The sequence below is a fragment of the Chlamydomonas reinhardtii genome, chromosome 2, assembly GCF_000002595.2.
Source record: "Chlamydomonas reinhardtii strain CC-503 cw92 mt+ chromosome 2, whole genome shotgun sequence".
Lineage (NCBI taxonomy): Eukaryota > Viridiplantae > Chlorophyta > Chlorophyceae > Chlamydomonadales > Chlamydomonadaceae > Chlamydomonas > Chlamydomonas reinhardtii.
Genome location: NC_057005.1, coordinates 4,214,896 through 4,241,304, shown reverse-complemented (window position 1 = coordinate 4,241,304; position 26,409 = coordinate 4,214,896). Strand labels below are relative to the sequence as shown.

At 66.0% G+C, this 26,409-nt stretch overlaps 2 protein-coding genes across 2 annotated transcripts; one reads left to right on the top strand and one right to left on the bottom strand.

The window, feature by feature from the left end:
- Positions 1-68: 68 nt before the first annotated feature.
- Positions 69-15,686, top strand: CHLRE_02g098750v5 (uncharacterized protein). The gene is made up of 15 exons (XM_043059676.1): positions 69-441; positions 697-2,657; positions 3,034-3,157; positions 3,299-3,378; positions 3,692-3,819; positions 4,252-4,315; positions 4,709-4,832; positions 5,287-5,336; positions 5,708-5,823; positions 6,287-6,423; positions 6,731-6,817; positions 7,005-7,124; positions 7,583-7,678; positions 7,933-11,352; positions 11,531-15,686. Exons 1-15 carry the CDS (start codon positions 250-252, stop codon positions 13,850-13,852), a joined length of 9,021 nt encoding a protein of 3,006 aa, XP_042927310.1. The 5' UTR covers positions 69-249; the 3' UTR covers positions 13,853-15,686.
- Positions 15,687-15,736: 50 nt separating this feature from the next.
- On the bottom strand, positions 15,737-26,268 carry CHLRE_02g098700v5 (uncharacterized protein). Its single transcript, XM_043059675.1, has 17 exons — positions 25,549-26,268; positions 24,624-25,296; positions 24,254-24,383; positions 23,763-24,007; positions 23,391-23,456; positions 22,885-22,962; positions 22,445-22,601; positions 22,051-22,274; positions 20,618-21,790; positions 20,197-20,246; positions 19,956-20,005; positions 19,530-19,612; positions 19,029-19,181; positions 18,522-18,621; positions 18,062-18,195; positions 17,552-17,616; positions 15,737-17,229 (listed from the first exon to the last, which is right to left on the bottom strand). The coding sequence occupies exons 1-17, from the start codon at positions 25,743-25,745 to the stop codon at positions 16,953-16,955; spliced, it is 3,855 nt and encodes a 1,284-aa protein (XP_042927309.1). The 5' UTR covers positions 25,746-26,268; the 3' UTR covers positions 15,737-16,952.
- Between the last annotated feature and the right edge of the window lie 141 nt (positions 26,269-26,409).

Sequence of the window (26,409 nt, the reverse complement as noted above, 5' to 3'; positions counted from 1 at the left end):
AACGCGAGGGCCTGCCCACGCGTCAACTAGCGTATGATGCTCAGCTTTGTAGGTGCCTTTATGATAGATACATTAGCAGCTATAAATGGAAGCAACCCAAGAGGACTTTCAGCTTCAGGGGCACAGTCAGGACTGTGCCGTAACCGGGTTAATGTCAAGCAGTCGCTGAACACTGCTATTTATGGTAGTCAATGCGGATGGTGTCAAGTTCGCGTCGAGCTAGGTGACTATCGCCTATCGGCCTGAGCGATGGCGGAGGGCGCGTTCCTGCTTGAGAATCTGTATGAAAAGGCAGATTACCTTATATCGGCTTTGCGCAACGAGGCGCCCGGCGCGGCAGCGCGCAGCGCTCAGCTCGCAAATGCTCCCAGCGTGCAGCCACGTGCGGAGACTGCCGCCGGGGGGCAAGGCCATACAGAGACCTTGTCATGGCAGCCCAAGGTGGGGCCGGTGGAAACCGGGTTGCGGGGTGATGGCCAACTACATGCCCGGGCGCTATAACAGCGGCCCGGACGAAGAACCGTGACGTGTGTCAGACTATTGTATTGTCCAGAAGTAGCGTTTCAGCTGAGTCCCTACTCACCACCGTTTGCCACTCGTGAAGCACGCAGAATCCTTTGCCTGAACTGAGCGCTTCTTCTACGCCCCTGCTTCTGGTTCGCCCTTCGCCCCTTCGCCCCCTTCCCCCTGTAACAGGGCAAGCTCAATGCCCACCGCACGTCCGCCATCACTTCAGCAGCAGCCCTGCAGGATTTCCTGCTTCAGACGGCGCCGGAGCCTATGGCGGGGCCGCTCCTGGCCCCCACCAGCAGCGTCGCCGTCGGGGGCGGGCCCTCACACCGGCGGCTCGTGGCTGCCCCCTCCACCCGGCTGCGGCGGGGCATCTCCCGCCGCGTGGACTCCCTGCACCACGCCCCGCTGGCAGCTCTTGATCCATTTGACGAGAGCGAGGGCGGCGCGGAGTCGGGCGGGGGCGGGGCACCCGGGCTGGACAACCGGCCCTTGCGCGGCGTCAACACGCGCGCCAACACGCACGGCATCGCCTCCACGCCAGGCATGGCCTCCACGCACGCCTTCACCACAGGGCTGGGCTACGTCGCCAGCCACCACCCCGCCTCCCTACCAGGCATGGTTGCAGCGGCCGCCGCGTCGCCTGGGTTGCCGCTGCCGCTTCCACCGCACCCGTCTGTGGGCCGCGGCTCGGGCCGGCCCGCCTCCTCGGATGGCATGGCGACGCGGCGGGCGCCATCGGGCAGCGGGATGTTGGGCAGCACTGGCAGCGTCAGCGGCATGGCCAATACGCCGCTGCTAGCGGAGCTGCTGGAGCCCACGTCAACGTCGCTGTCGCCAGTCAAGCTGCGAGAGCTGCAGCGGCGGCCGTCCGCCAAGCCCAGCCGGCGGTCCGGCGGCGGCGGCGGCGGCTCCGCGGCGGCGGCCGGCACGGATAGCGGCCCCGCGGATCGGATGCTCTTTAGCTCGGCATCGCTGGAGGCGGCGGTGACGCAGGAAGCCCTGGCGGCGCTGCTGACGTCGATGGACGGCGGCTTGGGTGGGGACGTGGGCTGGGTGGCACCGAAGGTGCTGCACCAACCGCAGACGCCTCTAAGCAGTCCGTCAGGTGCTGGTGGGCAAATGCACGTGCCGACCGGCACTGGCTTTGGCCATAGCACGGGTACGGGCATGGCTGGAGGACAGGGCCGGCGGCGGCCGCTGCGGCAGCCCAGCAGGCTGGGACCGCAGCCGGCGGTGGGGAGGGAGCAGCTGCCGCTGCTGCAGACAGGCTCAGACTTAGAGACTGATGCAGAGGCCGAGGCAGGGAAAGGGAAGGCACAGTCGCCAAAGCGGATGCCCAATGGAACCGGCTTCGGAGCGGGCACGGACCCTGCCATAGTGCCGGCCACGGGGCCTGCGGGCGGTGCTGCTGGGGCGCCGCAGGATGCGGCGGTGGAGCCAGCGGCAGGCGCGGCGAGGAACGGGGCCGGCGGCGTGCGGTTGGCTGAGCCTGGCGGCAGTGCGCGGGTGGCCGGGGATTCGCCAGCACTGGTAGCAGCAAACGCTGCAGCAACGGGCAAACCATCTACGTCCTGGGGCTCCTGGTTCAAACGGGGGGTTGCCGTGCATCCGGATGTTGAGGAGCCGCGGGCCCAGGACCGACAGCAGGGCCGCAAGCCCGTGTCGGCTTGGCAGCCGCCCCCACCGCCTGCCACAGCCCCCGGCAGCGGCAGCGGCCGTAGCATAAGCACCAGCAGCATCGTCCGCCGCCGGCGGCCCTGGCCCGCGTTGTGCCGCGACGGCGAGACAGCCACCGCAACTGCCACCGGCTCGACCTCGCTCGACCCAGATCACCCCGCCGCGACGCGGCAGGAGTCGCTCGGCCGCCGCTCCTCCCACTCCCACCACCCACACCTCCTCTCGCGGCCGTGGCACACCTTCCCTCTGGAATGGGCCAAGGTGCTGGACGGCTGGCTCCCCATGTGGACGCCCTCGCCCGGCCGTTCGGCCTGGGACGTGTTGGTGCTGCTGCTGCTGCTGTTCACGGCGGTGGAGGTGCCGCTGGAGGCGGGCTTCCCGAACCAGATGGGCCACGTGGCCGGCCTGGCGGCAACACACGTGGGGGTGCTGGTCGTGTTCTGGGTCGACATCGTGGTGCAGTTCAGGTGCGGAGGAAGGCGCAGGGAGTATGGGGTTGCAGGATTGTGCGCTTGGGTGGATGTGTGGAGCGGGCGAGGCCTGGGACGCTGGGGAGTTGCGGAGGGGGGCTGTGGGGTGGGGCCCGAGGGGGGGGGGAGGGGGCAAATTCCAGCCCAAACTAAACCAAACCAAGCTAAAACGAGCGGAGCACAGGTAGAGGGGGGTTGTAGATACCAGCCGGGGGGCAAGAGCGTAGAGCCAGCCGGGATGCAAGTTCGGGGCAGGGTGCGTGCATTATGCAAGGTGCATCTCTTACCTATGTCGGCACCCCTGCCGCTGCCACTGCCGCTGACGTGGCTGCTTTGCACCAATCCAATCACACACTCGTTTTGGCGCGCGCAGGACCGCCTACGTAAGCGACGCTGGCGAGCTGGTGCGGGAGTCAGGCGCGGTGGCGGCGAATTACGCCCGCACCTGGCTGGCTCCGGACCTGCTGTCGTCAATGCCTTGGGGGGAGATCCTCAAGGTGGGTGGGTGCCCGTGGGTGGTACCCTACTGGTGTACACAGCAACCGCATTGGTGACATTCACGCTGGACGCTGGGCAGTGATACCGAGCGATGACTGAACGTGTCCTGCGGTGTGTACATCTGTCCCTGCGTGCTGCAGTTGGCATTGGGCACTCACCGGCCAGGCGTGGGCGTGCTGGCATCGCTGCTGCGCCTTCCGCGCCTGCTGCGCCTCATGCGGTGAGTGCTGTGCCCAGCCACACAAGTGTACGCACAATTGTACACATCTAGTAGTGCCCAGCCGCCAGAACTTTGCGTTTCCACTGCTTGCTAGTTTCCACTGCTTGCTAGTGAAAGCCCCTTCCTGCAGGCTGCAGCTACACGCGCACGCCTCGACCTCCCCCCACTCCTTGCCCCCATGCATCATGCATCTCGGATGAAACAATCACCCACTACCCCACACCCACATGCGCATACTCGGCACTGTCCTGCCTGCTTTTCACAATGCAACATCACGCCCCCGCGCGCGCCTTGCCGGCGGCTCCGCCCGCAGCCTGCTCCGTCAGCTTGATCGCGTGCGCTATGCCAACGTGGTGCGCATGGGTCGCCTGTTGGTGCTGGTGCTGATGGTGTCGCACTGGACCGCATGCCTCTGGCACGGCCTGGCCCACTGGCTAGACGGTGAGTGGGGGTTTGCAAAGATGGTTTGGATAGCGGTACAGGGTGCACTGAAGACTGCAGACGAAGTCGTTACCAAATGAGGGGAGGCTGTAGCTACCAGCCCAAACTAAACCGAACCCAATGCAAATGAGCGAGGAGGGGAGGGGTAGCCGTTCATGTGGAGCACGGAGTGATTGAGTCACGAATATGAAGTGCCGACGTCCAGTGGGAAGAGCAAGGATATACCGTTGGGGGGTTGGCGGCGGCGGACGGCTGAGAGAAGGAGGGGAGGCAGGCCAAAGGCCAGGGAATGGAGTGGAGAAGGGTGCAGAGGAGAACCGTGGGGCGGAGTGGCCGCGGCCCGGCCCGGACCCAGTTGCTACTCCCTCGCTTTCTTTCCGTGCGCCCTGTCCTCACGCTCCCTCCCTCTTGTGGAACCCCGCGCCCCTGCAGGCTGGCCCTGGCTGTTCGGCATGGCTGGGCTGCGCCCCGCCGACCCGCTGATCACCCAGTACAGGTGCGGCAGCGCGGCATGCGTGCAGGCCGCCGGGCGGGGGGGTTGTAGATACCAGCCCAAACTAAACCAAACCAAGCTAAACAAGCGGAGCACAGGCGTTAAGGGGGGCATCCCAGCGCGAGCTCAGTCGACGCAGCCAAGCCGCCTTGCGTGCCAGGCACTGCTGTCATCATTGTTAGCGACTTCCGAGGCCCGGCCCACGGCACCCAATGGAGGCAGCCCTGCTGACCGCCCCTATACCGACGTGTCCATTTCCCACCCGTGCCTGCCTGCGCCCTCTGCCCCGCGCTTCTTCATAACTTACCATGAATGTAAACCCCACCCCGCTATACTACTGTTCCTACGTCTTCACTTGTTAAATAATCATGATTGCAACCCCGCGCTCTACCCCAGCTACTCCATCTACTACTCGCTGGTGCTGGTGGTGGGCGGCGACAACCTGCCCGCCAACAACAACCTGGAGCGCGCGTTCATGATCGTGATGCTGGTGGCGGGCTCCATCCTGTACGCCCTGGTGGTGAGGCTGTCGGCGCGGTGTGTGTGTGTGTGTGTGTGTGTGTGTGTGTGTGTGTGTGTGTGTGCGTGTGTGTGTGTGTGTGTGTGTGTGTGTGTGTGTGCTTGTTAGGGATACAAAGGCGCGCGTGTGTGCGTGCGTGTGTGCGTGCGTGTGTGTTAAAGAGCACAAGGAAAACATTGCGCAAAGACAGTGTGTGTGTGCGCGCAAGTGTGCAAGTGTGGGAGAGGTGCTGGCAGGTGGGGACGGCAGCAAGGGGTGGGCGGTGGTGGGCTGCGCCGCTTGGAGCGTGCACCAGAGACGCGCCCTGTGGCCCCCTGTGCCGCGTGTGTCCGCCCGGCCCTGTGTGTGCGCCAGCATGCACATGCCCGAACATGCCCTCGACCCTGTGTCCTCATACTTGCACCTGCCCACCTGCTTGGCCCTCCCCTTCCTGCCCTCCCTCCCGCCCCCCTAGGTCTCCAACATGGCTTTCCTAGTCGCCAACTTCAACAGTCTGTCCAGCAGGTGCGGGCGCTTGGGTGCGGGGGCTTGGGTGCGGCGCTTGGATGCGGGGCCTGGGTGCGGCGCTTGGGTGCGGGGGCTTGGGTGCGGCGCTTGGATGCGGGGCTTGGGTGCGGGAAACCATGACTGCACGCCGGCATTGTGGTGGCGTACGCGCGGCGCACATGGCACCACCAAGACCCACGCACCCCGGCCAGCCGCACACGGCCCCGATGCCGCGTCTGCGACTCCCTCTTCCCGCCTGTACTCCTCAGCTGCCAGCATCCCCTCATTCTCAGGGCTTAAAATTATGAAGCTCGGCCCCCCTCACCATCGCCACCACCACCACCACCACCACCACCACCACCACCACCGCCCGGCTCCCGCTGCTGCAGGTACAAGTCCAAGGCGGCGCTGGCGGCTGACGCGCTGCGCTACATCGGCGCGCCTGAGGAGCAGCGGCAGCGGGTGGCCGAGTACTACGACTTCCTCATCAGCAATGACCACCCCGGTGAGAGCAAGGAAGGGGTTGTAAATACCAGCTCAAACTCCACCAGTTAAACAAGTCAAACTAGCGGAGCACAGGCAGAGGCGTTCGTTGCAAGCGATGATACTTATGGGAGGGGGCCGAGGCGTCGTGGAGCAGGGGGGAGGCGGAGCAGCTGGCAGCTGGCACGCACACGTCGTACATCCAGGACACGGTATCGTCCTCGTGTGGAGCCATGGACCGACATAGAGCACCTGGGGTTCCACACCGTCCCCTCGCCCTCCTGAGTCCTCACAGCGTAATGCCAACCAACTCCACACTACAACAACACACACCACAACTACAACCACAACCACAGTCGCCGTCACCCCCATGATGATGATGGGACTTTCTCGCTGGGCTCTGGCACATAAACCCCCACCCCACTTCACTTCTTAAATAATCATGAATGTAACCCCCGTCCCTCTCACCCGCCCTCACTCCTCAGGCCCCGAGGCGGACGGCTTCATCAACGAGCTGCCGCGCGGCCTGGTGCAGGACATCAAGTGGGCGCTGTACGCGGGCGCCTTCCACGGCCTGCCGCTGTTCGGCGGCTGCAACGAGGCGTTCATGGCGGCACTGCAGGTGGGCGTGCGTGCGTGCGACAGAGGGGTTGAAAAGAGGTTGGAAGAGCGGTACAGGATGCACTGAAGACTGCAGACGAAGTCGTTACCAAAGGAGCGGCCGTTGGGGCGGGGGCGGGGAAGTAAAGGGAGGGGAGGGGAGGGGAGGATGGAACGTGTAGCAATACGGTATGTTGAGGAGAGCGCGAGTGTGCCTGCAGGCAGGATAGCTCGGAGTCGCGCTGTAGACCCCAGCTGTTGCTGCTGATGCTGACCCCATCACTCGTGCCCGTGCACCCATCACTGCTGCTGCCGGCTGCCGCCCGCAGGCGCGCCTGACGTTGGCCGCCTACACGCCCGGCGAGGTCATCTACCGCGCCCTGGACGTGGGCCGGGACATGTACATCATGCGGCGGGTGTGTAGGCTTATGTGGAGGGGCTTGTGCAGAGGGGCTTGTGCGGAGGTGTTGGGGCACTGGGTGGGGCTATTGCCTAGCGCTAGAGTACCGTCGCCGGCTAGCGCACATGCCAGGAGTACGGCAGGTCTGGCACATGGGCACCCATGCGAATCCATGCGACCCCCCGCGGCGCCGCCGCCTGCAGGGCTGCGTGGCGTTGCTGCACGCCGGCTCATGCGACATGGCGGATCTCATGTCGCCCGGGGACGCGTTCGGGGAGCTGGCGCTGCTGCCCGACCTGGCGGCCAGGAGGAGGATGCACACGGTGTGTGTGTGTGTATGGGGGGTTAACTTTGAACCAATCCCGTAAGGAAACAGTCGCGCTGCAAGGAGAAACTGCAGCCGCATATGCGTGTATGGGGGGGTGTAAACACCAGCCCGAAGTATAATGAACCCAAGGCAGAAGCGCGAGGAGGAGTGCGTTGCTTATGCTTTGGCAACGGAGCGACACTTGGGGGGTTGCAAAGACTGGTACAGAGAAGTGTAGCGAAGGGGGGGTGTAGATACCAGCCCACGCTCAACCGAACCCAATGCAAAAGAGCGGGGGGCGTGTGTGCCCTGCGCAATCTGCAAGCGGCGGGGCGCGGTGCTAACCTGGCTGTCCACTTGAACACACTGGTCGGCCATGTCCATCTGCTCCTCCCCCTGCCTTCCCCTGCATGGCACACTTTGCTGCCCGCCCGCCCCCGTCCGCAACACCTGCTGCCCTCCTCATTCCTTCAGGCTGTGGTGCTGCAGCCCACGGATGTGGTGGTGCTGGCGGCGCGGGACGTGGTGGCGGTGTGCAAGGACCACCCCGATGCTGGAGCCATCGTGCAGGTGGGCGGGGTGGCGCTTGAAAAACACACACGCCAGGGCGTTTCCCAGCATAGTCTTTTATGAAACATCAGGGTGCCAGTGCCGCCGTCCGCCACAGCTTTCCACGTTGGTCAAACGGCACGTTACAGCACATTAGCTCCGCTGGCCACTTCTGCCACATGACCAAGGCGTGCCCATGCGCCTGCACCGCAACCGTTGTCCCTGACACGCGCACCACCGCCGTACACCTGCGCTTCTCCTCGGCTCCCCCGCAGGACCGGCTGTACCAGCGGTACAGCAGCGTACTGGCGGGCGGGCCCACCGCCTACCTGTTCCAGGACTTCCTGAACGCCATCGGTTCGTACGACGACGACGAGCTGATGTACGGCAATGACGTGGTGGAGGACTGGTTTCAGAGCGGCGGCCAGCAGCTGCGCCTGAGCGACGCCCAGCTGGCGGCACTGTCGGCGGCGGCGGCGGCGCAGGCGGAGGCGGCGCAGGGCGCGGAGGGCGCAGCCGGGGCCCGGAAGGGCCAGCAGCATGCGGCTGAGGCGAAGGAGAAGGCGGAGGCGAAGAAGGAGGAGGAAGGAGAGGAGAAGGTGGATGGGGTGGTGGATGGGGAGGAAGGCATGCTTGACAGCGAGGCGGCGCTGCTGGCGGCGCTCGAGGGCGAGTCGCCCAAGATCTCTCCGGTAACGGATTCCGCCGCCGCGGATCTGGTGCGACGCGGTGGCTCCTCCGTGTCCTCCTGGGCATCCTATCTGGAGGCGGCAGACGGCCGCGGCAGCGGCGGTGGCGGCACAGTCCGCAACGGGCTGGGCCGCGGGCGCGTGGGCAGCGGCACTGTTGGGGCTGCTGGTGCAGCTGGCAGCCCTGGCGGTGTTGGAAGCGGTGCGGGCGCCGGTCTGGGCACCAGCACAGTCCGCAGCCTGGGCAGCGGTGGCGGCGGCGGCGGTGGCGGCGGCGGCGGGCTGCGTGCGCCCGTCGTGCCCAAGTCGCGGCTGCTCTCGCTGCGGCGCGCCAAGGCGGCAGCGGGGCTGCTGCCGGAGGGCGGCGCGCCGTCGACGGTGCTGGAGGGCTCGGTCGAGCGGGTGGAATCGGAGGGCACCGCTGAGGCGGCTGGGGCGGTGGTGGCAGCGGCGGCGCAGGCGGGACGAAAGGCGCCGTCCTCCTCGCGGTCTTCCTTGACACCTGATCTGGATCCAGAGGCCACCAGCCCCACCGCTCGTGCGCCGGCGGCGCTCCTACACGATAGCGCCGACCTCAGCCGTGCCGGCGGCAGCGGCGTGGGCGGTGGCAGCGGCTCCAGTGCAGTCACCACCAGGGCTGACGGCGGCCCGGATGGGGCATCCAGCCTACAGCATGCGGATGTGTGGGCGCAGGTGGTGGCAGGAACGCAGGGCGGGGAACGCGCGGCAGCAGCAGCGACACACGGCGGCGAAAGCAGGGGTGGCCTTGATGTTGGCGGTCACGGGGTGACAGACCTGCTCATGTCAACCGCCGGTAGCGCGCTCGCTGAGTTCGCGGACATGCAGCCGCCCTCTGCAGCGACCCCAGTGCCACTGCTAGCACCAGCACCAGAACCAGCAGCTGCCGCCGCAGGGCCGCCTGTAGGCACAGCACAGGCGCAGCCTCAGGTGCGGCCAGAGCGACAGCCGGCACAGCAAGAGGCGAAGCAGCTGGGGCCGCTGACTCGCAAGGGCGGCGCGCCCGCGGCGCCCAGTGCTGGGGCCGCTGATGCAGCGGGTCCCGCCGCAGGCCCGGCCCCAGGCGTCAGCGCGGCGGCTGTGCTGCGAAAGCTGACGGCCGGCACCGCTAGCGTCGGTGGAGACGGCAGCGCGAGCAATGCGCTCGGGCTGGCGGATGCCGGCAGCCACGCTGCTGCGGCGCCTGCGGGCGGCAAGGACAAAAGCAGGACCAAGGTGCTTCCGGCGCCCCCCGTCGCGCCGTTGCCTCCGGCACCGCCTCCGCTTCCGCCGGGCGCGCCCAAGCCGCCACCGTCTGCCGCGCAGGCGTCGCGAGCTGCAGCGGCAGCTGAGGCCCGAGGCGGCGGCACCGGCGCGGGAGGAGCCAGCTCACCCACGCCACCACCATCCGCCTTGACGGCGCACCAACGCGCCCGCCAGAACGGCACCAGCAACGGCCGCGCCCAGAACCCCTATCTGCTGCCCACACCCGGCGTTGCGGCGGCCACGACAGCTACCGCTCGTGAGCGCGGAGCGCGCAACGGCGCCGCCGCCGCCGCCGCAACGCCCCCAACGGGCACCGCTGCTGCAGCGGCTGCCACAGTTGCTGCTGCTTCAGGCGCGGAGGCTCCTTTAAGCCGCTCCGTCCAAACGCCGCCGCCCACTGCGCAGGGCATGCTGTTAGACTCAGCTGCCTCGTCCTCAATACCAGGCGGCGCCGCCGCCGCCGTCAGCAGCAGCCCAGGCGGCGGCGCCACCGCCACCGGCGCCACGGCCGCTGCATCGGGCGGAAGCATTCACGTGCTGCGCCGCCTGGCGTCCAGCATCATCCGCCGCTTCAACGGCAGCGTCTCCGCCGCCGCCGAACGCGACGACGACGACGCTGCCGCTAGCTCCGCTGCTGCTGGTGCCGCTGCCGGCGCCGCTGCTGCAGATGGCGCTGAAGTGGACGCTGGGTTGAGCGACGTGCGCGTCATGAGCAACCTTCCACTTGCGGATGCCAGCCCCGTCGCAACTAGCAACGGGTACGGAATCGGCACCCACGCCATTGTCCGGGTCATCAACCGCCTACACTCCATCACACAAGACGGGCCGCGCTCGGGCGCTGCATCACCGCTCGCCGGCACCTCCACCCGCCAGCGCCTGACGGCTGGTAGCTACGGACCTGCTTCGCGGCGACACCTGCTGGGGGTAGCAGCTATCGGCGGCGACGGTGTTGCAGCCGCCGCCAGCCCCAGCGCGGCCCATTTCCGCCGTCACAGCATTGGTGGCTCGCGCCCAACATCCCATTCTGAACTGCCTGACTGGGTCCTTGCGGGCAGGTCGAGCGCCGGCGGCGATGGCGGCCGTGCGCCGTCGTCGGCAGCCCCGTCGGATCGGCTAACAGTTGGCCGCGGCTCCGGCTCAGGCATGGTGTCCACTACTCCCGATTGGATCGTCGCCCGGGCGTCGCGTCAGGCGTCACGGGCGCAGCGTGCCTCACGCGGCCAGTGGCACGCCGGCGGCGGCGCGGACGCAGGGCACGCCGCATCCACCGTGCCGGGCGGCCCAGTCGGTGCGGGCGCGGGTGCGGGCTCGGGCACGGGTGCGGGTGCGGGTGCAATGGCGGGGGGCGCGCCTGCTGACGTGGCACACGCGATGCAGACCTTGGCTTTGGCCCTGGGTGTCGGGGTCGAGGGCAGCGGCGGCGCAGTTGCCGCCACCGGTATCAACAGTGCCGCCGCTGGCGCGGCAAGGGGCACCACCGGCGGCGGCATCTTGGCTGCCGGGCCGTCCGCGACGAGGGCGGCGGCGGCGATGGCACTTGAGCTGCTGCTGCTACAGCCGGGTCAGAAGGACCTGCTGCTGGCGCTGGCGGATGCGGTGGTGCGGCGCTTCGGTGCGGATGCGGTGCCGTCAGCGCGGGAGGCGACGCGAGAGGCGGCAGCGAACGGGGCGGCGCAGGTGGAGGCTCGGCTGGGCAAGTCGCTGCGGACTGTCATGGGTAGCCTCGGCGTCATTGAACAACTGGTGAGTTTCCTCCCACCACGTGTCCTTGTGTCCGCGTATCACACCATGCGTCTTAAGCATCTGCTCCGTGTTCTACGCTGGCACCTGTCCCTATGCTCACTTTCTTGTCATGGTGCCGTTGTTTTTTGTTGTTGCTGTCTCACACCGTTCACACCACCCTGCCCACATCGGTCCGCAGCTGTCGCGGCTGGACGCCATGGCGGTCACCGCCAAGCGCCGCCTCGCCGCCATCGAGCACGCCGCCGTGGAGGCGGCCGGCGACGGCGTGCTCGCGCCCAACCTGCTTGGTGTACTGGACACAGAAAGTAGCGACGGCCTGGCCACCGCCCTGGAGCGCCTGCGCGGCGCCGCCGAGCCCAGCGCAGAAGATAATAATATTAATAATTTGCCGGTCCCGGGGGCGCGCGCAAGTGCTGCTGTTGCCGCTGCCACCGTCCTAACGATGCTGCCGCCGCAGCCGCCGCTGCCGCCGCCAACTGCGTCGTCAATGGGCGTGGCTGCGACCGCGGCGGCGATGGTTGCCACCGCTTGTGCGGCGCCGCCGGCGCGGCAGTTGGTAGCGGGCGGGCCCATGCCAAAGGTGCAGTCGCTGCAAAACTTGTCCACACTGGCTGGGGAGGAAGTCAGCGGCCACGGTGCCACTGCCTACGCCGCGCGCACAAGCGGGTGCGGCGGCATGAGCGGAAGCGGCGCCGCCGCCGCTGCCGCCGCCTTACCGGCGCCTGCCAGCGGCAGTGGAATGCCCACCTTCTCCTCGCTCGGCCACGTCGGCTTCCTGCCATCCGCAAGCCGCTCTCATCGCAACCTCCAAAGCAGCGTGCCTTCGGAGGCGACGCTATCCGCCGCAAACGCAAGCGGCGGCGGCGGCGCCGGCCGCGGTGCCACTGGTGCAGGCAGCGAGTCGTCACCGTGGCAAACGGCCAACGTCGCAGCGAGCGTGGGCCTCGGGTTGCTGGAGCGCTCCCGCTCACTGCACCGTCGCGCCTCCCTGTCGGTGCATACCACAGCCGACGCCCTGGCTGGCATGCTGCCGCGCGTCTCGGAGCACGCCATGGCGGCCGCCGCTGCCGCATCTCCACCCGGCTCGGAGAACGGCTCGCCGCGCGCCTCCTACAGCACGGCGGCGGTACGGCGGCAGTCGGTGGGTCAGGTGCAGGCGCTACTGTTGATGTCAGCCTCATCCACCGGCGGCGTAGAGGCCGACAGTGCACTGCTGGCGGCTCGGCCTGCCTCGGGGCGCGGCAGCCGGCGCGGCTCCATGGAGCTCCTGCTGGCGGCGGCGGTGGCGGCGGCGTCCGAGGGCGGCAGCCACCGCGGCAGCGGCGCAGGCAGCGGCACGGAAAGCGACGGCCCCCGCGCCAGCCGCACCGGCATGGGCGCCGCCGCGACCACGATGGCGGAGGCGCAGGTGATGGGCTCCACAGGCGGCGTGGGCCGGCGCGGGCCCGTGTCGCTGGGCCGCAGCCGCAGCCTCCTGGGCCGTAGGAGTAGTGCGGTGCAGATGAGCGACGCGGCGGTCACAAGCCCCGACGACGTCGCAGCAGCATCGCAGCATGCCGCGGCCGCGGCTGCGGCCGCACTTGCTGCTGTTGCTGAGCAAGGCGCCTACGCTGTGTCCATGTCAGATGCCGACGCCGGTGCGGCAGCGGCTGCGGCAACGGCGGCTGTGGCTGCGGCAGTCCGCACGGTGGACGGCGAGCTGTTGGATGCCCAGCACCGGCAAGCACGGCGGCCGCAGCGCTCGTTCACTGCCGCTGCAGAGGCCGCCGGCTTGCGTAACAGCAGCAGCACCGCCGACGGCACCGGCCTGCCTGGCGGCCGCCTGACGTTCGGCGGCGGCGGGCTGGTGTCAACCGCCCTTCGCACTGCCGTGCTTAACGACAACATTACGGGGCTGGGCGGTAAGGGCTCTGGCGGCGGCGCCACGGCGGGCGGCGGCGCTGCTCATGGCGGCGGCTTCCGTCCGTCGGCACTGCTGCCGTCGCAGCGTCCAGGCGCGCGCCGCGCGCCCCTGAAATTAGGCAGCGGCGCAGCCATGTCTGGCGGCGGCGGCGGCGGCGGCGGCGCTGGCGAGAGCTCAAGCTACTTCGCGCACAGCGGCCACGGCTCCACAGACGGCGGCGGCGTCGAGGAGTCTGGTGTCAGCGTGACGGGCGGCGGCGGGCGGCGCGCCGCGCCGTTCCGCCGCGCCAGCACCTCGACCACGCTGCAGGTTGCGTCACGTGCTGCTTCCATGTCAGCGGCGGCACAGGGGGGGCTGCCGACGATCAACACGGCCACGGCGGCAGCCGCGGCGATGGCGGCGGCCGCTGCAGGCGCGGGGCCAACCCACAGGCGCTCGCAGCCGCAGGTTGAGTCGCTGGGGCTAGATGTGTTGGAGTTGCGGCAGCCAAGCCGCACGGCGGCGGCGAGGAAGGCAAGGCGGGGCGAGGCGGCGGCGGCCGCCGCCGCAGCAGCGTTGGCTGCGGAGATAGACGCGGAGATAGACGCGGAGTGGTGAGGGCGTAACAGGCGGCGCTTCCGTGGATGGGACGCAGACGCCCGGTCCGGTCCGCTGAACAAAAAGCTAATGTTGTCTCGTATACACTGCTGACCGTTTCTTGGTACTTTTAGTCCTGGTCCAGCCGCCATATTGCGTTGCCTTTACACTAGCAAGGATCAGGCCATTTGGGCACAATGGGCATGGGGCGAGCCAGGTATACCTACCGAAGCTTGCACGTACCTGACGTAGGCCCTGGGCATTAGCATGACGTCGCATAAACGAGTAACAGTTGGTGCTGGAGAGAACTCAAAAGGAACTTTACGGTATCTTCCGCGTTGTTTGCCCCATTCATTACCGTAGTATGCTCAAACGCCACAGGCAGTAGGCTTTGTGGTGCACTTGACACGTGAGCAATTACTATGGCAGCTGCCACCGGAACCTGGTGCGTGCGGTGCGTTGTTTAGAATGTGGAGGCAAATTGCGTGGGACAAGTGCACCGTGCTGGAGTCAGGGCCGACACGCCATGGTGGGCTCGAGTGGGGTCGTGTCGCGACAGAAAACGCGCGCAGCCTGAACTGCTGTGGCGCTGTCTGAACTCATCGGGATGCCATCCGGGGCGCTGCAACTGCGACCGCCGAATGAAGGAACTGCTTGCTTACCGGTACTGTGGGATGAGGACGGCTGCAGGTAAGACATGACAATGGCTGCGCGCAAAGCCAATCATTTGTTTGGAACACATAAAGTGTGAGACACTGCTGGCAGAGCAACCTGCCGCCTGCAAAAGCAAAGGCATTGGAGTTGGGGCGTATCAAGACCGGCGTGCGGCTAGGGGGCCTAGTGCCTGCGGTTTGGATGCAGGTCGCTCAAGCATTGTTCGAGCTCTCTGTGTCGCTTGTTTTGGCATGCGCACGTCATGCGTGTATGCTTGTCTTGCACGTATTTTAAGGAAAAGGAACTCCCGATTGCGAAGATCGACTTTGGGCTTGGTATGATGCGAGACCGGTAGGCACGGTTGCCGGTTGCCCATTGAGTACCGTGGACCCCTGGCTGAACTGGTCGTCTCTATTTTGGATGGAATTTATTCCGCGTGTGTATCTATGTTTGCGGACCGTCCTGGCACCAGGAGGAGGGGCTCCAGGTCAAGCACGACAAAGTTTGCGAGTGGGTACGCGTGTGAATTTGGGGGCTAATGCGGTGTTTTGAGGTGGCAAACCAAAGCGTGAAACTTCAATGGCGACCAGCGCTGAAGGAGCTCATCGGCCCGATGCGTTCCTGGATGAAACTCGATAATACCTATGAGTGCTATACATGCAACAGTGATTCATCTACTACTTTCGAGACGTTACCCCTGACCGCGTTCACCCGCATTCCGATGGCAGCTGGCCCGGATGAGAGAACGGGCGTGTGGCAGTGTAAACTGTACACATACAAATGATAAGTTGATATTAAGCAGCGACTGGTGGCTTTCGAGAAATGCAACGGTTGCTCGCGGTTGACCGGTACACCTGTGGCCCCCCACGTGTGCCCCCCTTGGTCCCGTGCGACTTGCTCGCGAGGTCCCGCTGACCAACTGCACGCACGTGTAATGACGTAATAATGACTCACTCATCATTTGAGGCCCAGTCTTCTGGAATAGCCGGATGGGCCCGATCGAAGTAGCTAGCAGTAGCCAGGGGAAGGTGTCAGTGCTGATGTGGCATGACGTTGCGCTGACGATTGCAATTGGGCACGCGATGATGTCGTACAAGTGCCCAGGAGTACTTAAGGGAAGAACCGGTTGTTTAGCAGTATCCGGGTGTCCCCCAAAGACGGGCCTTTCCCGTGGACTCAAGCGCTGTAACGCACAAGGGCAAACCTCTGTCCCCTTCCCCCGTCTCCCTCCGGCTAGGACTCAACCGCCAGCCGTGAACGCTATCCGACTCTGACCCTCGGCAACCCAGCCAAGTCAGCCTGCCGACAACGGCCCAGCTGCAGCGACCTCGTGCCTGCAAGCCCCTCTCCCCCCTTCTCCCTACTCCCTCAAGTTCCCCGAGTTCCCCTCAACGCATACGATCCAGACCAGACCCCGTCTCCCACAGCTAAACGCTCAGCGCAGCTAGCATAGCTTCGGGTAAACCCAAGCCCAAGCTCTGCACTCTCAGCACGTGACACAGCTCATCCAGCTCTGCCACGCCGTGCGTGTGAAACCCCAGACCGCTCACACCCACCTACTACCAAGGTCTCCCGTTCGAGCCACCGTCACCTTCCGTGCTGCTGCTCCGTCTCGATACCTACCCTACCTTCCGCTGCAACAACTCTACTCCTATCCGAGGTGTAGCTCATCTACTCCCACGAGCCGGAGGTATAAAACACCCAGCGTGTCATCATACACCCTGCGTGTGCTGCCAGAACCCTTCCTACCCGTTCCTTGGGCCGCTCGTCCCCCAGCGAGAACAACACCCGCCTAGTCGCGAAATTTTTGGTGTTCCATTCTTCCCGGGGGGTCGCGTGGCGTGTCACAGGCGCATTTGCGCATTGCAGTAGAATTTGACGTAAGTTATTTATGGTTATAATATGTTTGTGGGCAGTACAACTGAGTGATACGGCGCAACTGGAAGGCAGAGGGGAACACGGACGGTAGTGGCGATGCTGCAGTTGGTGAGGTGGCAACCCCAAGGGGTGCACCAGACATCACAATGGTTTACATTGTGTATCCCACAGTGATGATGCAATTTTACCAAGGAGAAGGACGTCCCTTCTTACACGCGACAGCAGCCCCAAAACAATACTGTCCAAGTGCTCACATGACCCCTGTGCGCGCCGGTCGACTGCTGGATCCATGCGGAATCCAGATTCGGACAGGGGGCTTTCCCCGAGTGTACAGACCCTTTTAATGCGCTGCATTCAAACCATGCTCCCTCAGCATCCACCTGCATCAACAGCTCTTGCAGCCTTGCCGCCATCTGTCGTGTTTCTGTGTCTCTCACACCCCACGTGTGCGGCGCCACCGCACAGCAACGGCCCAAGCCTCTTGCAAGCTGCATCCGTCATCCTTCCACCCCCCGACGCCATCCAAAACCCGTTCACCCCTCTCCCACCACCCTGCCCCCTCTACATACACGCACACCGCCCTACTCGCCTACCGCCGCGTCCAGCCAACCTTCACCCATGCCACGCCGCGCCGCATCGCGCCCCCCAGCCCGCGCCCCTTTCCGCCTCCTCCGCCGCCCGCACCCGACCCAGCCGCTGCCGCCGCCACCGCCCGCCTCAGCGCCAAGTATGTGATGACGTGGACGACCGCCAGGTACGCGAAAAGGTATCCCACGGTGACGCCGACGGGGGTGTTTATCCGGAAGTAGGTGAGGAGGCCGTCGGTGTCGACCACACACGGCTCACTGACCATGGTCATGCCCAGCCTGTGTTTTGGGGGGCGGGGCGGGGTGAGGGAGGTTGTAGATACCGGCTCATCTTAAACCGAAACCACGAAAACAATGCAAAAGACTGAGGAGGAGAGCGTAGAGGGGCAGTGTAAGGGGTGAAGGCGTGGGGTTGCGTGGTGGGCAGGGGACGGAAGCGGGGGAGGGCATAGTTTCAATCCTGAAGCACCCGGCGGGCAGGGGGTGCGTGGTGTTGAACAAGTTGGAAGTTGGCCGCACGGCTGAGCACTGTTGCTGCCGGGCGCCCCAGCAACAGCCTATGGCCAACGGGCATCGCTACCCCCCCCCCCGCCCCACGCACCTGACCAGCCCAAAGCGGTCATTGGTAGGCAGGAACTGCGGGTACAGCCCAAGCGCGTCCGTGCCCTGTGCGTGTGTGTGTGTGTGTGTGTGTGCGTGTGTGTTATAAAGCACAAGGAAAACATTGCGCAATGGCAGTGTATGCGATGCAGCAAAGCGACGGTTTAGGGATGTTACCTGAAGTTACCTCGCGCTGTGTGTGTGTGTGTGCGCATGTTTGTGTATTTGCGTGTGTGTGTGTTAAAGAGCACAAGGAAAACATAGCGCAAAGACAGTGTATGCGTATGTGTGTGCGTGTGTGCGTGTGTCCGTGTGCATGTTTGCGTGCATGTCAGCACGTGTGGGCGGAGTGCACGTGGCGCGGGGGCTGTGTTCACCATTTCCATGAACAAGACCCGAGGGGGCAGAGCGGGGCATGTGGGAGCGGGGGCCACGCCTGTGCAAAGCACGGCACGGCACGGCGCCGGCCGCGCCGCATCCCACCCACCCGCCCGCCGTCCCACGCACCCACCTGCATTCCTGCGCTGCCGACCGGGCCGCACTTGAAGGCCCTGTTGCGGAACTCTGCGGTCATGAGGCCCCGCCAGGCGTGGTCCAGTGCCGAGATGGCGCGCAGCCGCCCGATCCACTTGAACGACAGCGGCGCTGGCGGATTGACACGCCGTGCGAGGGCGGGGGAAGGGAGCGGGGGTTTATGTGCCCGAGCCCAACGAAAAGGGGGGCGCGGCAAGCAAGGTCAGGGAAGGCGGAGCGGTGGAGTGCGTGGCGGGGGCCCAACGCTTGCACAGGGCACGGGACAGCGGAGAGAGCACACGAGCCTTTCGGTCTCGCGTGTGTCCAAGCGTGTCGGCTCGGCACTTTGGCGTGAGCAGGACTCCAGCTGCAGCAGAAAACACGACTGCTAACCTTCACACTCAACACCCAACACCTACAAGTCCTTGTAAACCACCACTTTATTTGAAAGGACTCACCCGGCCCCAGGAACTGCGTGCTCAGAAGGAGGTTCCACACCGCGAAGGCGACGGAGGCGCAGAACGCCAGATCTTGATTGGGCGAGAAGGCCACAGAGGCCTTTGGGGGGAGGGAAGGGGGTGATAAGGGAGGAGGCGGGGGCGGAGACAAAGTGAGAAGGTTGGGACGGGAAAGGGGATGGGCGGGCAAGAGGGCGGAGGTCACCCGCAGACCTGCGCGGACGTCTTTCTCCGTTCAGACACGACGAGCCCCGACACTGCCGCCCCGACCTACCCAGCCCCAGCCAGCGCCCCTGCAACCTCCTGACCGACCGAACTTTCATGTACCCCACCCACCTGACCTCTTCGCCCCCGCCCCCGCCCCCGCCCCCGCCCCATGCCTGTGCTCCGCTAGTTTGGCCTGGTTCAGTACACTTTGGGCTGGTATTTACACCCCCACCTCACCACAACCCTCCCCCCACAACCCTCCCACCACGCCCTCCCACGCCGCCGCCCCCGCCCCCCTACCTGCACCCACTGCATGGCGATGAGCGCCAGCAGCACCGCACACGCCGAGTTCTGCGCCGCCGCCAACACCCGGTGCCGGAAGCCCAGCATGCCGTAGCCGATCCAGTCGAAGGTGAGCGCGATGGCGATGTTGAGCGGCGACGTGGCGGTCACCTGCGGCCGCGGGTGGATGGATGGGGTGGATGGATGGGGTGTGTACGGGGTGGATGGGGTGTGTACGGGGTGGATGGGGTGTGTACGGGGTGGGTGCGGGGTGGGTGCGGGGCGTGTGCGGAGTGGGTGCGGGGTAGGTGAGTTCGGAATTCCCAAGCTCAAGGGGAAGCTGGTGGGTGTGAGCCTCTGTCGATGCGAGCGAGGTGGGGATGAGCATGTATGAGGACACCGCTGCGGCTGCCGGGCCGCAGTGCCGCCCCCTCCCCCCACACGCACACGCGCACGTACACATACACACATATACATGCACACGCACACGCACACGCACACACACCCACGCACACGCACCTTGGCGGCATAGTAGGCTGACACACTGTACAAGCCCCCGCCGCCGCCGCGCGCCGAGGCCTCAGACATGAAGAAGCGCTTGTCTGTGATCAGTTGTAGGGAGTGGGAGGGGGGACGGTTCATGGAAAATAAAGTATTTTGATCGCAAGTTTGAAATGCAGACGTCCGTCGAAACAGGTGTATGTGTGTGTGTGTGTGCCGGTGATTGCCGCATTCATGAATTATAATGCCGCGTGCAAACAGGGGGGGGGGGCGGTGATTGAGGATACGGAGGAGGGATGGGGCAACTTTGCACAGCATGAATGTGCGCAGCAGGACGCTAGGCAGGCTTGAGGCGGCTTGGCGGTAAGGCGCAGCAGCAGTATGGAGCCTCAGCCGTCAACCAGAAGTGCACGACCACAGGCACTTTTGGTCTTGCGAGCTCACCGGCTGTGAACAGGCTCATGAAGATGAAGGGCATCACGATGAAGAAGAACCTGCGCGCCGCCGGTGGGCAAGCACACGATTTGGTCATGTGAAGTCGTGTCTCAGGGTATGTAGTCAGAAAATGGATAAAGCGCCGCCGGGGCGGCGCGTGCCTATCGGCGCCGCACTCTGAACAGGAGCAAGCACACCGACACCGTGCCTCCTGCCGCGCCCCCCGCCACTCCATCACCCCGCCACTCACACCAGCGCGAAGAGCAGGTTGGCTCGGAGTATGATGCTGCTGGCGTCAGCCTGCGTGTTTGTGTGTGTGCGTGTTTTTGTGTGTGTGCGTGTGTGTGTGTGTGTGTGTGTGTGTTAGGAAAGCACAATGCGAGTGCGCAATGTGTTAAAGAGCACAGGGAAACATAGCGCAAAGACAGTGTATGCGATGCAGCAAAACGACGTGTGTATCTGTGAGTACAGTGTGCTAAAGAGCACAGGGAAAGAGAATGTGTGTATGTGTGTGTGATACAAGCACACATAGTTTATGAAGGCACTGGTGCCGCCCGTGCCTTGCCCGTGCCAAGACCACACACCCACGTGTGTCCATGCACGCGGGCGGTCATCAGCAACCATCAGTACGGCATACACGGCACGTCAGCGACCACACCACACAGCCTCACCGGCAGGGAGTAGGTGAGGAAGTTTGAGAACAGCCCCACCCACACAAACACCAGCATGCGTCCGGCCACGTCAGCTGGGTTGCGTGTGGCCATCAGCCACTCCCGCCACACCAGCATGCGGTACTGCCGGCCCCAGCCCTCCGCCGCAGACAGCAAGGCATCCACGGCGCCGCCGCCGCCGCCGCCGCCGCCGCCGCCGCCGCCGCCGCCGCCGCCGCCGCCGCCGCCGTGGCGGCGGCTGGAATGTGGGTCGCCGCCAACGCTGTGCACGACCAGGATGTGTGTGTCGGCAGGCGAGCCGGCGGCGGTGGCGGCGGCAGCTGTCGCCGAGGCGGGCGCGTGCGGCTTGCCGTCTTGCTCCGCCACTTCGCCAGTAGTAGCAGCAGCCGATGCATCAGTCGCAGAAGTTGGGCCCGCATGCGTCGCCGCAGCCGCCGCAAGAGCGTTGGCGTAGTCTGGCACGTCGGAGCTGACACCAGGCGCCGGTGGCGCCGCCAGCGCGGCGGCGGCAAAGATGTCGGCAGCTTCATCCAGCTCCCGCAGACTGGAGATGACACGTGGCGACCCGGGAGCGCCGCCGGCGCTACTGCCGCCGCCGCCGCCACCGGTGCTACTGCTCCGGCTACTGCCCGCGATGCCAGTGGCGCCTCCCTCGCTGAAACCGCCGCCGCCGCCAATTGCCATGCTACGACCGGTCAACGGGGTGGTGGCGCTACTGCCGGCGGTGCCGTGGCGGCGCCGCAGCAGCGCGCCGCTGGGCCCTCGGCTGTAGCCGTCAGCTGCTGCCGCCGCCGCCGCCTCCTCCAGCTGCTGCTGCCGTGACGGCGCGGCCCAGTCTTGAGCGCTAGCAGCACCAGCGGCTGTAGCACTGCCAGGCGAGGCGGGGTTGGCGGCGGGCGTGGCTGTAGCACCCGCGGCACCCGGCGTGCTGCTGCCGCCCGTGTTGACGCCACCGCTCCCCTCTGCGCCCTTGTCCTTGACACCGTCGCCATTGCTGCCGCCGCCGCCACCGCCGGAGTCGTTGCCGGGCAGCGCCACCAAATCCATGATCCAATCTGGAACCAGGCCGTGCGCCTCAGGGCAGTAGCTGTAGCCCAGCCGCCCCGTGAACCACGGCAGTAGCTGGTCTGGGGGGCCGCAGTACAGCAGCCGCCCGCGCCCCAGCACCACCACCTGAGGGGAACGAGAGAGGGGGGTTGCGGTGCAGTGAGGACAGGCGGCGGCGCGGTGGCGGTGGTGTTACCGATTGGCGTCAATGCAGGCACGCGCTTAGGCGTACATCCATTCTGTCTCCCGCATGCCGCCAATGCCTGCCATCGCTTCCGGCTCCTTGCGTGGCACCCGTTCGGGTTGTCAGACAGACTGACTCAGAACTGCCGATCCTTGTAAGCCCTCCCAAGCAAGGTGTGTGCACACGCTCTTAACACACCCACCTGCCCCACTTGCTCCCAAATGGCGGCCCGCGGCTGGTGCAGCGACGCAATCACGGTGACGCCGTGGCGACTGCTGCCGCCTCCCACCCCGCCACCGCCACCGCCGCTGCCGTGCCCGCCCGCCGCCAGCGCCGCCACGTGCCCCACCACCACCGCCGCCGCAAAGCTGTCCAGGCCGCTGGTCGGCTCATCCAGCAGCAACACTCGCGGGTGCGACATCAAACCTGCACGCCAGCGCACAAATTCTGCTCAAGTAACCGACAAGCAAACATCCCCGCACGCATAAATTCCTTCTCTTCCCTAACAGAAGCGCAAGTCGCAAAACCGCCAGCACAGCACGGCCGGCCGCCCACGCGCTGCCACAGGCCTCAGGCCTCAGGCCCCACGCACGCACCCTGCCCAATGCTGAGTCGCTTGCGCTCTCCCCCGCTGAGGCCCCGCAGCAACAGCCCGCCGGGCAGCACGCCGCCAATCATTGTGTCCAGGCACCCGCCCAGACCCAGCGCCGCCGCCACCGCCGCCGCGCGGGCCGCCACCGCGGCGGGTTTGCACTGCGGGGGCGCGCGCGTGTGCGGGGGAGGCGCGCGTGTGCGGGGGAGGCGGAGGTGTTGGAGGGCGGGCATGCACGTGTGACGATAAAGGGGAATGTAACATGTTCCTTTTGATGGGAGCGTGACAGCCTAGCCCAACCGCGCACAGACCTCGCCCCAAGCCCCAAGCACACCGTGTAACGGTGCTGTCCTCCACCATATCATACCTAACCTTATATTTCACATCTAGGACCCCATAACATCCACACCACACCACACCACACCACACCACAACACTACTCACCTGCGGCTGCCTCAGCACCAGGCGGCCGGTGAAGGTGAGCGCCTCGCGCACTGTCAGCTGCGGCAGGAAGGCGTCCTCCTGCGTGGGCGCGTGCGTGTGTGTGTGTGTGTACGTGTATGTGTGTGTATGCGCGCGTGTGTGTCCGGGTGGGAAGGCATGGGATAGCGTGTGTGTATGTGTGTCTGTGTATGCCCTGGTGAAGGGTAGTGACTGGCGAGTACTGCTGGGTCGGCCACTGGGCAAGGCAGAGGCGCGTGGCGGACTTGTGCTCATACGCCCTGGACTGGACTGGACTGGACCGGATGGCTAGCTGTGACGGCGACGGGGGGCTGAAGGCCCGCGCAGCCAAGACATACAGGTCTTGTGCAAGCGCGTCAGCAACCAGACCCACAAACACACGCAAGCGCGAGCATACACACACATAAGCATGTGCTTCCTCCATTGTGCTTACTAACACATGCATACGTTACACACCCCCGCCGACGCCCACACCCACACGCACACACCTGGGGCACGTAGGATGACATGGACCGGAAGGCGCGGCCCTCGCGGCGCCGCCCATTGACCAGCACCTGGCGGGGTGGGGTGGGTTCCGGTGGGTCAGGTGGGGCCAGGGTGCATATAGCTTGACCTGGGTTGGCTCTATGGTTGAGGTTTGCAACGGGTTACACGTGCGCGGCTGTCAACACACACATAGCCAGCACACACACACACACACGCACACGCACACACACACACACACACACACACACACACACACAACACACACACACACACAGTAAACCGTCGCTTTGCTGCATCGCATACACCGTCTTTGCGCAACGTTTTCCTTGTGCTCTTTAACACACACACAGTTACAGAAGAGTGCCGCGCCGCACCTCGCCAATGCAGCCCGGCTCGCTGGGCGGGTGGTAGGCGTCCGGGTACGTCGGGCCCTGCTGCGCCGCCGCCGCCGCCGCCGTGACATTCACATTCAGCGGCAGCGGCAGCGGCAGCTGGGGCGCCGGCTGCTCCGGGTCATCACTGCTGGGCGGGTAGGCGGTGGTGGTGGCGGCGGCGGCGGCGGGCAGGGGCCGGGCGTCGCCGCCCCTGAGTGCCAGCAGGTCCAGCAGCGTGGACTTGCCTGGGGCAACCCATGTACGAGACACACGGACGCGTGAGTGTACGACCTAGACGACAAGTTCCAGAAGGTCGGCATGTGGCCGCTTGGGTAAGGCAGCAAAGGTCCCTATCATAGGCATACCAAAACGTGCAGGAGACTCCTCCCTGCCAATGCCACCAGTCTTCCCGTCCCTCTCCAACACCCTACTGGTAGGCAATGCAGTCCGTCCTCCCACCTCCAGCGCCCCCCCCCTTCCCAGCCGCCCACCTGCCCCCGAGGGCCCCAGCAGTGCGGTGAGGGTGGCGGGCGGCGCGCGGCCGCCCACATCCCGCAGCACTGCCACCACCCCGCGCGGCGCCGCCACCGCCAGCGTCACGTGCCGCCACTCCAGACACACCTGCGGTGGCGGAGGGCAATGGCGGCGGAGGCGGCGGAGGCGCAAGCGCGTGTGAGAGCGCATCGACTAGCTCAGTAGACGAGGTCGCTCCCGGGGGAGGAGGGCTGCACAGCAGCATCGGCCGCCAACGCCAAAGTCGTAACTGTCCGACATGAACGACAACCGCACAACAGATATGACAACTGTGCGTCAGAAAAGACATTCACGCCTAGCTAGTACGCTGCACACACGCGCACCCACCGGCCCCACGCCGTCGCCGCCTTCGGCGCCCTCCTCCTCGCCCTCATACCCCAGCGCCGCCACCAGCGCCTCCGACGGCGCCGCCAGCTCCTCCTCCCCCTCCTCGCTGTCGCCGCCGCCGCCGGCGTCACTGCTGCTGTCCGCATCCCTTTCGCTGCTGCCACTACTGTACGTGGTGCTGCTGCTGCCGCCAGCGCTACCGCCGCCAGCGCGCCGCGGCTGCGCGGCATCGCCGACCGCAGGCGGCGCCTGAACCTCATTGCCATCTCCATCCCTGCCGGGCCCACTCATCCGCAGCCGTCCGCCCGTCAGAATACCGGCAACGCCGGGAGGTGAGAGCCCTCGCACCTGCGGCGACGGCGACGACAACGGCGGCATCGCAGCGGCAGCCCCGTCAGGACCCTGCTGCTGCCCTTCGCCTGCTGCCACCGCGGCCTCCGCTTCGGCGCCCTGCCCAGACCCATGGCGGCGGCGGTGGCGCCCGCTGCTGCTGCCACTGTGCTCCACAGGTCCGGCAGGGGCCGCGGCGGCGGCAGGGGCGGCGGCGGCAGTCGTCAGCTCCAGTTGGGAGGGCGCAGTGGCGGCGGCGGCGTCGGAAGCTTTGGACTTGGCTTGCGCGCGTGGCCGCCAGCAGCCGCGGCAGCTCTGCCACAGCGCCCGCGGGTTGAGCAGCCTGGAGGCAGGGGAGATTGCGTGGTAGGCAGGTGGGGTCGGTAGTGGGCGTCGCCACATCGCGTGGTTCGTGTCCGTCCGGAGTCCGCTACGTACCCGAGCGCGGCGGCCGCTGCCGGCTCCAAGCTGCGCAACCCCCGCCCCCGCCCACCCTGCACCCACACCCGTCCCCGCCCCCGCCCCCGCCCCCACTCCCAACCGCGCCGCGCAGCTCCCCATCCGCGCCGTTCCCCCCGCCCCCCGCGCCCCCCACCTGCGCAGCCGCGGCTGGTAGAGCAGTAGGCCGTGTACCAGGAAGGCGATGGCGAAGACGTGGCCGAACACCACCATGGGTATCCACAGCGGCAGGATGGCGGAGCTGGACTCGATCTGGGTCAGCGACTGCTCCAGCGCAGGCGAGAGGCCGGAGTCGCCGGCGCCGGAGCCGGAGCCGGACGAGGTAGCGGACATGGCCGTGCGCTGCTAGCTTGCTTGCTGGATGGTTGAGAGTTGACGAGCGAGAGCTGTGCTAACGAGATGGCGCGCCGTGTGCGCGAAGCCGCCTGGAGAACGCGGCAACGCCTGCGAGACTGAGCGGTTGATGCGACGGTACAACGTTTGCTGCTGGCCCGGAGTTGGCTTCCCAGGCGTGACCAGGGCGGTTGTGTTGCGTGTTAACGGTGTAATGCTATCGCCGGGCCGAACTCAGAGTACTCTCTACGGGCCCGCGCGAAGGATGCGAGGGGCTGGCCCGTGGGTCCTCGGAGCACAAAGTTATTGGTGTTCACTTATTTGCTTCTCGCCCTCCTTGTGAAACTTAGTTCTAGTTCTTCGGTGCCCTCTCCGCTTCGGCGGGCGCGTGCGGACCCCGACGCGGGCCTGCTCCTAGAAAGCCGGCGCAGCAAGGACAGGGTATCAAAGGCAAAAGTTAAACAGGGGCGTATGCACGCGTGCTTAATTGAACAAACAGCGAGCAACTCGAAGAAAAGAAAACAGGTCGTTCGGACGGGGAGTTCTGTGCCAGGCAGGCACGCGAGGGCACGCGGCAATCCCATGTCCCCCGCCGCGCCCCGCCGCGCCAGAAATGCCCCCCTGTCTTCCCTCTTAAAAAGCAAACCCTGACCTTTGTTCAGGA

Excerpts from the sequence above, each read along its gene's own strand:
- CHLRE_02g098750v5 (XM_043059676.1), top strand. The coding sequence starts at position 250 with ATGGCGGAGGGCGCGTTCCTGCTTGAGAATCTGTATGAAAAGGCAGAT. Across the intron at positions 442-696 it reads CCTTGTCATGGCAGCCCAAG|GGCAAGCTCAATGCCCACCG; the intron begins GTGGGGCCGGTG and ends CCCCTGTAACAG. Across the intron at positions 3,158-3,298 it reads CTTGGGGGGAGATCCTCAAG|TTGGCATTGGGCACTCACCG; the intron begins GTGGGTGGGTGC and ends TGCGTGCTGCAG.
- CHLRE_02g098700v5 (XM_043059675.1), bottom strand. The coding sequence starts at position 25,745 with ATGTCCGCTACCTCGTCCGGCTCCGGCTCCGGCGCCGGCGACTCCGGC. Across the intron at positions 24,384-24,623 it reads GCGGCGACGGCGTGGGGCCG|GTGTGTCTGGAGTGGCGGCA; the intron begins GTGGGTGCGCGT and ends CCGCCACCGCAG. Across the intron at positions 20,247-20,617 it reads TCCTCACCTACTCCCTGCCG|GCTGACGCCAGCAGCATCAT; the intron begins GTGAGGCTGTGT and ends ACAAACACGCAG.